Source organism: Pollachius pollachius (assembly GCF_949987615.1).
Source record: "Pollachius pollachius genome assembly, chromosome: 8".
NCBI classification, from domain to species: domain Eukaryota; kingdom Metazoa; phylum Chordata; class Actinopteri; order Gadiformes; family Gadidae; genus Pollachius; species Pollachius pollachius.
Genome location: NC_136941.1, coordinates 3545593 through 3557169, shown reverse-complemented (window position 1 = coordinate 3557169; position 11577 = coordinate 3545593). Strand labels below are relative to the sequence as shown.

At 48.5% G+C, this 11577-nt stretch overlaps 1 protein-coding gene across 1 annotated transcript in view; it reads left to right on the top strand.

The window, feature by feature from the left end:
• The first annotated feature begins 7848 nt into the window (after positions 1-7848).
• Positions 7849-11577, top strand: part of LOC307079723 (carbohydrate sulfotransferase 11-like) — an 11972-nt gene continuing 8243 nt past the window's right edge. Inside the window, exon 1 of the mRNA XM_079742221.1 lies at positions 7849-8244. Coding sequence (XP_079598347.1) covers positions 8151-8244 — 94 coding nt within the window. The 5' untranslated portion in view covers positions 7849-8150. The remainder of the gene's footprint in view (positions 8245-11577) is intronic.

The window sequence follows — 11577 nt, the reverse complement described above, 5'->3', positions numbered from 1 at the left end:
TCCTCAAGTAGCAGTTCCTTTGTGTAACCACTAGATGGCGGCCACACTGCAGACTTCCTCAGGTGTGTGTGTGTGTCTGTGTGTTAGCATAAGTTTGTGCTGAGGGGTCCATGTGAGCATGTTCATCCTGGTAGGACAGAACGTTCTCTTTCACCCTGAGACCTCCTCTCCCCGCTTCTCCTCTCTTCTCCTCTCTTCGCCTCTCCTCTCATTCTCTACTCCTCTCCTCTCCTCCTCTCTTCTCCACTCCTCTCTCCTCCTCTCTTCTGCTCTCCTCTACTCTCCTCTCCTCTCCCCTCCTTGTTTCTCCTCTCTTCGCCTCTCCTCTCTCCTCTCCTCTCTTCTCTTCCCCTCTCCTATCTTCTGCTCTCCTCTCCTCCCCCTCTTCTCCTCTCTTCGCCTCTCCTCTCTCCTCTCCTCTCTTCTCCTCCCCTCTTCTCTCTTCTGATCTCCTCTCCCCCCCTCTTCTCTCCTTGTTTCCCCTCTCTACTGCTCTGCCCTCCTCTCTCCACCTGTGTGTGTGTTTGTGTTTTTGTGTGTGTGTGTTTTGTGTATGTGTGTGTATAACAAAGACGAGCCTGTGTAGCCCTCAGCTGCTGTCCCTGATTACGTCCATTAGACACCACAGCGTGCGCGTTGCATTGTTGTGCCGAAGCGGAGCCGACCAGAACCAGACCTCTCGGTCAGAAGACATCTGGAAGCCTCCACAGAACGTTGCTCAACCCTTCTTGAGTTACGAGCATTTCTGTCCAGGGTGCTGATTGAGTTAACTTTATATTTCAAAACCAAATAAATGTGTTTTCTGTTCAGAGGGTCAAACACCAGCTCAGACAGCAGAGCCGGCTGCAGGCAGGAGAACTGAGTCTACAGAGTGAATAGAAACACTTTGTTCAAATCTGAAAAGGCCTTGGCTTATGAAAGGTCCTTAAATCAAATGAAGTGTACTATTTATGCCATGGTCTATTATGATTTATTTCCTCAAATACAGTTTTGGATTTTATTTTGTTCTCCAGCTGAAAACAATCAATTCTTGCTCACTTAACCAAATACATCTCTAGACCTGTCAATGTTATTCTATTCTATTATCTCCAATATATGGTATGCGCCTTTTCTAATCTACTCAACTCAGTTACCTCTCATCTGTAACTACAGTTGTGTGTCTGTAGTTGTGTGTTATTCATTGACTAGTTGTTTGTCTGTAGTTTTGTGTCATTCTCTGACTAGCTGTGTGTCTGTTGTTTTGTGTCATTCTCTGACTAGCTGTGTGTCTAGTTGGGTGTTATTCTCTGACTAGCTGTGTGTCTGTAGTTTTGTGTCATTCTCTGACTAGCTGTGTGTCTAGTTGGGTGTTATTCTCTTACTAGCTGTGTGTCTGTAGTTTTGTGTTATTCTCTGACTAGCTGTGTGTCTGTAGTTGGGTGTTATCCTCCGACTCGTGTGTCTGTAGTTGTGTGTTATTCTCTGACTCGCTGTGTGTCAGTAATTGTGTGTTATTCTCTGACTAGCTGTGCGTCTAGTTGGGCGTTATTCTCTGACTAATTGTATGTCTGTAGCATGTCCCCCCGCCCTCTGTAGAGACCCTGACCTCTGACCTCCACAGTACGACGTTCCTAAACCCCGGCTTGCGTCCGGCTCCCTGCCTCCAGACGCTCCTTGCGGCCTCCCTCATTTGCCCGCTCAATGAGAGGGATCCGTCTTGTCCAGATTAGAAAGTGAAGCTCTCCCTGCGCTGCCTGTTTGGAGCGCTGCGGGCCCCCGGTTGTAATCCTCCCAGGCTTAATGTCGGGGTCATTAGCCCGGCTCCACGCTGAGCGACCACATGAAGCGGAGCACTGCCCCTCTCCGGCGGGGCTCCTATGATCCGGCTCCGGGCCCGGTTGGATATTTACTTAACGACGGCCCCGTGTCTGGCCCTTGATGTGGCCCCAGCCGTGGAGCACCGCCACCGCTGGGGCAGGCTCTCATTAGAGCTAATGTGCTAAGCCGTTAGCGACTACAGCAGCATATGGGAGCCGTGATGTCTGCGGATGGAGGCTGGTCGCTAGGCTAAGCTGTAGCTAAACGCTGGAGATCAGAGCTAACCTAGCTAACCGATGTAGATCAGTAATTAACTTTGGATGACGTTATGAGAACTATGGTGAGCTACGATGAGCTACGGGGTGCTAGCATCCACGGCCTTAGAGTGTGTCTCCTGAGTGAAAGTCCTGCCAAGTTTTATCCAATCTTGTCACAGAATCAGTTCAGGTGTACGTGCATGCGTGTGTGCATGTAAAGCTCTTGTGTAAAGCTCTTGTTTCGCTTCATTAAATAAGATATGATCAAAACTAATACCCCACATCTTAAATGTATTAATAACCCAGCCCTCTTTGTACAAATGTGCCTACAGCTTTCATGTCAGTACTGCTGTTGCACTGTGGAACAATCTCACCACTGATTCACGTTCACACGTCTCTAAACCACCCCAAGCGATGCACGCCACACAAACACACTCACTAAAACACAACCGTCCCCCTGCTCAACAAGCAGTGAGAGAATATCTCCACATGAAGCAACCCGACCCCCACTCATCTGTTACCGGTTACCGTGGGTAACCCACCCTCGTCGCTTGTAACGTAAAGCTCTGCTCCTCTCTGTTGGAACGTCTGTTCAGTCGGTTCAGCTCGCATTAACAGGGTTCTTGGTTAAGGCCCAAGCAGGCCTGTACAGCGTAGACGATGAGCAGGAGACTGTCTGGGCTGCCAGATGGCTGCTCGCCATCTCCGTGCGTTAATAAGGTCTTCCCGCAGCCTGTGGAGTATACTGCAAACATGTAAATACATATCTGCTTGTGGACCTTGTTATGCAGAAGGACCCTTTCTGGAGCTCTTTCTTTGAGGTTTGTGCTGTTCCTCCCCTGATCCGTCTCCCTTTAATGGGGATGACTCCGCCCCTTTCTGTGATGTCATATCCCCTCGTGTCCCTCTCCTGGACGACCGCCAGACCTCTGTCCAACCCAACGACTCATCTGATGAGTACCCTAACCTTGGCCCTAACCCTAAGCCTACCCCAAACTCTAACCCTGACCCTAGCCCTAACCCTGACCCTAACCGTAACCCTGACCCTAACCCTAATCCTGACTCTTACCCTGACCCTAAACTTGACCCTAACCCTAACCCAAACTTTTACCCTGACCCTAACCCTGACCCTAACCCTAGCTCTAACCCTGACTCTTACCCTGACCCTAACCCTGACCCTAACTCTAACCCTGACCCTAACCCTAACCCTAACCCCAACCCTAACCCTGACCCTGACCCTGACCCTAACCCTGACCCTAACTCTAACCCTGACCCTGACCCTAACTCTAACCCTGACCCTGACCCTAACCCTAACCCCAACCCTAACCCTGACCCTGACCCTACCCCTACACCTAAAGACCTAGCCTGAGACCCAGGGTTAGCACCTAGCCTAGCCCTTTCCATAACCTCACTATGTTTACATGCCACAGCTGATTAGCGTCTTATTCACCGAGCTAGACTCTGACTCATTTTTATTAAATGGCTGGGACACACAAAGCCCTGGCCCAGGGTACTGCTGGGACCCCCAGGGGTGCAGGGTGGTGGTGTGTGGAGCGTAGAGGGGGGCCTCTCCTGTTACCAGCCCCAAACAGGCCTCCTAGTCCTGGGTACTCCAGCCCCCTCCAGCCTGCTGAAGGAAACATCGATACAGAACACTGTGAACCGTCTATACCTTCACTTCCTGTGGTCTGGCTTCCTGTTGGCTTGACACACACACACGCTCAACAATGCTTACACACACATGCATGTGCACACATGCATGTGCACACATGCGCACACACCTGCAGACAAACACACACTGAGACTCACTGCAAGGCTCTAGGTTGCGCATGCTTCAGAGGAATGCTCCACATACCACGAGCGGTTACAGGATGTGAGGAAGATATGGGCGCACGCACACACACACGCACGCACACACACACACACTACAGTACACGCACCGCACTAGAGTCCCAGCGTTAGTGGAACAGCCTTCAAACACACACTTTCATATCACGGAATATGGCTGCATCATTGGTTTCATAGGATTATGATTCTCTAGATGCGAGGTCAGTGTGGCACGATGTGTGTATGGCTGGTTTCTTTGTTTAGGGTGACAAGCCAAGAATAATCGAGGCAGCACCTATGAAGTCTCCCTCGCGGGCCGTCCGTAGGCTGGGCGTTGAGCGCTGGGATTTAAACCGTTTGGTCTAGAAAACTGTCCCGAGTGCCTGTGTGCAAGGTGCCTGGGGATTTAAACAGCCGCTGCAGTGTTCAGCAGCAGACCTTTTCCTCTTGACTGTCAACACTCACACACTCATAGACACGTTGTCACGGAGACACACGCTCACACATACAGTAGATGCACAAACACACAAACACTCATAGGGACATGTACACATACACAGAAAAACACACACAGACATGTACAGTACACGTGCACACACATATACAAAACCACTGGCACACACACACACACACACACCGTGCACACGCACATACAAACACACACACACAAACACATAGGCAAACACATTTACACATACACGTACACCACACACACACACTCACAAACACACACACACACACACACACACACAATGATTCATGCTTTCCATGGTGTCACTAATGGGTTTAATAAAAGTGTTTCACAGTCCAGTAAACGAGTGTACATTCTAGAGTAACCAATCACAATTCAGTATGCATTGTAGAGTGACCAATCACAATGTAGTGTGCATTGTAGCTGACGTTGTAGTCATGTAGATAGTGTGATGTAATTTGTGTTAAATCCCCCACTAGGCACCCTAAACAACAGTCACATTCCAGCTAAACCAGATAACATTTCTCGTGTCAAGCATCTCCAATGATTCATACTGTGACTACAACTCCCGTTAAAACAGGCCTACATGCCGTCCACATGTGTGTGTCTCATGGTTTTGGTTTGGACGTGCTGCGGTAAATCTCCCCTATATAGACTCTTTCTCCCTCAATAGTTTGGATTCCAACGTCTCCGACTGTAGCCTTGAAGTCAAGGATGTGGAGGGGATGTTTAGCATCATTACAGCAGGCTACAATGAGAGGCTGCAGTAGTGCTGGCTCCGATGGGTGGGTGGATGAGGACGGATAGATGGGTGGATGGGCAGGTGAGGCTGGGTGGATGGGTGAAAGAATGGATGAGGATGGGTGGATGCGTGTGGACAGATAAATGGGTGCCGATGGTGGGTGGTTGTGGATAGACAGAAGCCCGATCAGGTTTCTGCATTTCCGCCAACCACCCTGTGAGTGTTTCACTGGTAGCCGACACGCCAAATCTGTGGTGCTGAGATGTTAAGAGATTAAGGTTTTCTTCACTAACTTCATCCTAATATCAACAGTAGATCAAGACTGGTACCCCCCCCCCCCCCACCCACACACACACACACACACACCCCTCCCTTACTTCACTCCTGCCCTTATCTCACCCTGGCAGAAGCACTTCCTTCACCCGCAGGAAGTGGCTTGCCGAGAGCAGCGCACCAATCACGGAACACTCCTCCTCCTAGCGGCTCCCTTGTTGCCTAGCGACTGTCTGTGCTGTCATTAAACCTTCTGAAGGCCGGAAAGGCCCCAAAAGAAGTTTTGCGGTAGTGTCAGTTTGCATCATCGTCATTCTACTGCTCCTTCTCAGGGAACTGTCGAAGTATAACCAAAGAGTTTAGAAAAGTCGAAAATAAACGGAAGCCCTTAAATCTACTCCCCCACACATGACATTATGATGCTACTATAATCCTCTGTGATGTTATGATGAGCTACACCCTACACTACTCATCCAGATGTTATGATGAGCTACATCCTACTCTCCTTATCCAGATGTTATCATAACCTACATCCTACTCTCCTCATCCAGATGTTATGATGAGCTACATCCTACTCTCCTCATCCAGATGTCATGATGAGCTACATCCTACTGTCCTCATCCAGATGTAATGATGAGCTACATCCTACTCTCCTCTGTCATCCTACTCTCCTCCAGATGTGCAATCTGTACTGAGTCTGTAATCTGGATTGAGGCTATAATCTGTACTGAGGCTGTAATCTGTACTGTGGCTGTAATCTGGATTGAGGCTGTTATCTGGATGAGGCTGTAATCTATACGGAGGCTGTAATCTGGATTGAGGCTGTAATCTGTACTGAGGCTTTAATCTGGGTTGAGGCTGTTATCTGGATTGAGGCTGTAATCTGTACTGAGGCTTTAATCTGGATTGAGGCTGTTATCTGGATTGAGGCTGTAATCTGAGGCCGTAATATGGATTGAGGCTGTAATCTGTACTGTGGCTGTAATCCGGATTGATGCTGTAATCCTGATTCAGGCTGATTCAGGCATCTGCACTGAGGCTGTAAAATGTACTGAGGCTATAATCTGCACGGAGGCTGTAATCTGCACGTTTATCTCCTGCTAGACAAAGGTCTGAGGTCTATGGTGTCATGCTGTCTCTGCCCTGTAGGGGGCAGCAAAGATCTCTGATACCTTTCATTCAGAAGGCATCCTTGAATGACATGTACCACTGCTTGTTACTACACAAGGATATCATCTCCCTCACCTCACCAGAACCTAGCCCCAGCAGAACCTCACCAGAACCTAGCCTCAGCAGAACCTCCTTATCTCACCTCCTTATAACCTTTACCTTATCAGGACCTCACCTTAACAGGATCTCCTAACCTCACCAGAAACTCATCTCACCAGAGCCTCACCTCATCAGAACCTCACCTTACCAACCCTCACCTCAGAAGAACCGCCTGAACTCACCAGAAACTCATCTCACAAGAACCTCTCCATAACAGACCTGCTTACGTCACCTCACTAAAGCCTCACCATACCAGGACATCTCCTCACCTCATTAGAGCCTCACTACAACAGAACCTCACTTTACCAGACCCTCCCCTCAGCAGAACCTCCTCTCAACAGAACCTCACCTCACCAGAACCTCCACCCTGACCAAGTGAGCTACGGCAGCAGTATTATAGTATGTGTGTCCGGATACTAGGACCCAGGAGCCGGTTTTGTGTTCCGTTGGAAACCCGTGTCATTCATTGAGTCAAACCAACAAGACTCCCTTCTAAACTAAGGTTGGGAACCAGAGATAAACGGATCTGCTGTGATCTGAGTGAAAAGTTTCCATGGTGTTTTGCCTGAATGTTCCGGAGATATTCCTGGACCATCGCTGTGTGTGGACACAAAGGGAACTTTGTGTCGCACTGTGGACACACCGCATTAGGGAGAAATATTGCATTTGGAAGAAATTTACAAATGAATCATAAATATATATAACTGGATTATGATAAACATCATGTATATTTGCATCGTTACACTCAATTTAAAATGCTGTATGCCTATTTGTATTTCCCCCACTATTGCCATTTATCATTAACCTAAAAATATATAATATATAATACAGCCTGTACAGTTCGTAAACATATGCAGTATATATGTAGGCTATCTTGCAATCGTTGTAGTAAGCCTGTTTTAAAACTCTTTTCTCGTTTCAGTTGTGGTTTCCCAGGTGATGACACGGGGATTCTACTCCCCCAGTGCTACTACGGAGATGATGAAGACCCGAAACTATGACGATGATAACCATGATCCAGACAGTATTGCTGACCTTAGACACGAATAGAGGCTGACACCTGTCTGTGTGAGTGTGAGATGTCCCCTGTGCGCTTTGTCGCAAAGTAACGGGGAAGTGGGCCTGACGTCATCGCACCCTGCCCCGGCCCTGCTCCGAGGGGGGGCGGTGCAGCAGGCTGTAGCTCTACACAAGTTTTCCGAGACCTCGAAAAAAGTAGCTGCTAGATCGGGCCGGTCCTCCAAGAAGAGACAAAGTGAGCAGCGAACGAGAGCGAACCGACTTCTCGTTACTTTGGAGCCGAACTCATGGTCGTGATGGTTTTTAAATCACCCGCAGACCCGGAACTCTTCAGCCCGGTTTAAGTAACGGTTAACCACGGAATCCAATTTGGTTTCTAGTTACTCCACCGGATTGGAATTGGTTTGTGGAGACACCGGCTCCTAGCTGTGATTGACGGGGCGGTCTCGTATCGAACCCGGGATCGGGACGGACCGGGACCCGGTGACCCAGGATGAGGATGCCCCGCGGCGGACGCATGGTCCTGGGCACATGCCTCGGTTCGCTGTTCGCTCTCGTCCTCTACCTCCAGACCGTCACTAAGCCAGGTAAGACCCTCTCATACATAACGGGTGAATCAATCGCTCCCACCTGCGATGATTGACGGTAGAACGGATCCGTGTCGGATGGTCACCGTTAGCCACGCTGAGTTAACCTTCTCCACGGCCAGGAGACACCTGATTTCAGATGCCAGCCCAACTTATTTCCCTTTTCCCTCCACTAAACCATGCCCGGTCGCTCTTTGAAAACAGCCACAGGGCGCGCAGTCCCTCGCTGCGTGCGTTTGCGTGCGTGCGTCCCCCATGCACGCACGCAAACGCACGCAGCGAGGGACTCGCGCGCAAGGAAAACAGAAACAAGAGACACAATGAAAGGGGGGAGAATATGAATAAGCGCAGTGTGTGGAGAGGGGCGGAATGTTTTGAGAAGCCCCTTCCAGGAGTCCCCCGCATTCCTCTGCCTAATCACCCCGACCCGCTCCCCTCTCGGCCCCCCGGCCTCCCGCGTGCCCGGCTCGGGCACGGCCCGGCGGATGGCCCCCTAGGGTGACAGCGGAGGTGCTAGGGGGGGTCAGAGATGGACCTGGAGGACTGTAGTGTTCAACGGTTTATGGGACTTAACCTAGAGAGAGAGAGAGAGAGAGAGAGAGAGAGAGAGAGAGAGAGAGAGAGAGGGGGAGGGAGAGAGAGAGAGAGGTGGAGAGAGAAAGAGAGAGAGAGAGGTGGAGAGAGAAAGAGAGCGAGAGGTGAAGATGAGCGGTAAATGAATAGGGCACACATTCAGGGAAACTGGAATCAAGTGAGTTAATCGCAAACCAATGCCGTGAAAACTAGAAGAGATTTGGTGATACGGTAAAGAGATGACTCAATTTTGTACACACACACACACACACAAACAACCACACACACACACACACACACACACACAAAAACTGACTGGGGGGACGTGATGGCTCGTGATGAACAGCAGTGAGATGAACAAGGTCAGCTTACCAGTAGAGCTCCTGTGCATCTAGGATAGTTTTTGACTATATACAGTAACTATAAGCTACTGTATGTCTAGTATAGTTACTTTATATCTTGTATAGTTACCGTGTTTCTAGTATAGTTACTGTGTATCTAGTATAGTTACCATATGTCCACTATAGTTACTGTGTAACTAGTATAGTTACCGTATATCCACTAGAGTTACTGTGTATCTAGTATAGTTACCCTGTATGTAGTATAGTTACCGTGTATTTAGTATAGTTATCGTATGCTTAGTATAGTTACCATATATTAGAGTGACTGTATGTTTACAACCTATCTCTGGAGTATAGTTATCAGTTACCTTATATTAAGTATAATTCATATATTTAATAGCTGTATGTTTTCAACCGATACGATAACTTGTGATAACATGCTTGTCAAGGCTGCTTGTCAACCGTTAATAACCTTTAGCTTGTGACCAAGCAACTGATGTCACTTATGATAGGGAACTTAACTTGCTGCCAACTCAGCAGGTGACACATACGGTTTGTTTAAAACATTCACCTCTTCCCTTACCTGGAACCCCAGCTGAACCTGAACTTCACGTGACAACCCTGAAGTCATCCTCTGTGACAGTAAAAACCTCCAAACCGGGGTGACATGTTTGCTTTTTGTGCTCTCTTATCTACCAAATCATTCCATTCCTTGACAAGTCATAGCTTGCTTTATTTTTTCATATATATATATATAAATATATATATATATATATATATAGCAGGGCTAGAAAGCAGCTCCGCTGGTAGTTTTGTTGTGAGTGCATTGTCTGTCTTCCTGTAGATTACGTTGTGATCCAGCCCTCAGGAAAGGGATGTCTTCATGGACCAACGAATGGCCCTTTATTACGAGCCATTCATAATCTCTCCTGCCTCATCAACTGCTCTACAATTAGTGCAGCTGAAATGAATAGTAACCAGACTGGATCCCAACCTGAGACTCAGAGAGTCTCAGGTAAGCTAAGGAAACTGATCCTACTAGACAGATTTATCTACCTCTCTCTCTCTCTCTCTCTCTCTCTCTCTCTCTGTATAATCATAAATTCAAGGAAAGACGACAGCGTACGAAGTTCCTCATAGCGGGGAGCAATGTTATCCTATAATCCATTCATAATGGAAGAACAAGGGATCAGTTACAGTAATGGATGGATCTCCACAGAGATCCTCCCTTTCTACCTCTCTCTCTTTTCCAGTTTTCCCACCACTATCCTACCTTTTATCTCCCTAAGAAATGTTCAGAAGTTCATGTAGAGAGGAGCCAATCACCATAACATACACGTGTTCTGTCTGTGTGTTTTGAGGACGTGTGTGTGTGTGTGTCTGTGTGTGTGTGTGTGTGTGTGTGTGTGAGATTGTGCGTGTGTGTGTGTGTGTGTGTGTGTCTGTGCGTGTGTTAGGGTTCACGTCCTAACAAGCGAGGGCAGCTCGGCACTTATGTGACAAGGCCGGTCATGTGACCCTGCTCGAACCTCACACCTGTCTCCTAAGTCCTGATGGATTCTGCCCCACTGGCGTTACCATGGCGACGGCGATGGCAGCAACCTCTATGGTGGCGTGGTGTTGACATATCCTCGCTCGCCGTTTCCACATAACGCAGGTTAAATATAAAACCAAGTTTCGCCCCAACTCGAGTTTTGACCAACTGTTTTCACTAACTGATTTCAACACTGGTTGCATCAACACTGGAACACTGTTTCCCCATTTCAGTCCAGCCCAGACCAACCCAGACCACTGTAGCCAGCTGCCAAGGTCTGAGTTAGGTCCAATCCGGTCCAGGTCCGCCTCAATGAAGGCCCTCCATTTCATCCATTTCCCTGACAGGGTTTTCCAATGAATGGAAGAGCATCTTTGGAGATCTTTAGGTGGACGAAGCATCGATGTGCGTGGCCTTGGCTGTAGAAGTCATGCAGAACCAGTCTGCCTCCTGCTGTGAAGGGTTCACCTGTGGTAGGGGACAGCTCGTCTACCTGCTGCTGCGATGGGGTCACCTGTCAAAGGAGGACAGTTTCTGTTGACCTGTTGTGGGTGGGCGGGGTCAGGTTTAGCTCTCCTTCCAAGCACCGCAGCCTTCTGATGAGTCCCTTTATCATCCCACAACAGAGGATCCAAATTGTTGTGAGGTTTAATAGTGTGAGTCTCTCTTTCTCTCTCTCTCTCTCTCTCTCTCTCGCTTCACAACTGCTATCATTAAACACGATTTCACACACTACAGTACCAGACTAGAGAAAACATTAGTATACTGGAATATTATATTTTCTTCCACGCACACAAACTCCTTCTCTATCTGCCTCTCTCCAACTCTACCGTTCTCTCTACCCTCTCTCTCTCTCTCTCTCTCTCTCTCTCTCTCTCTCTCTCT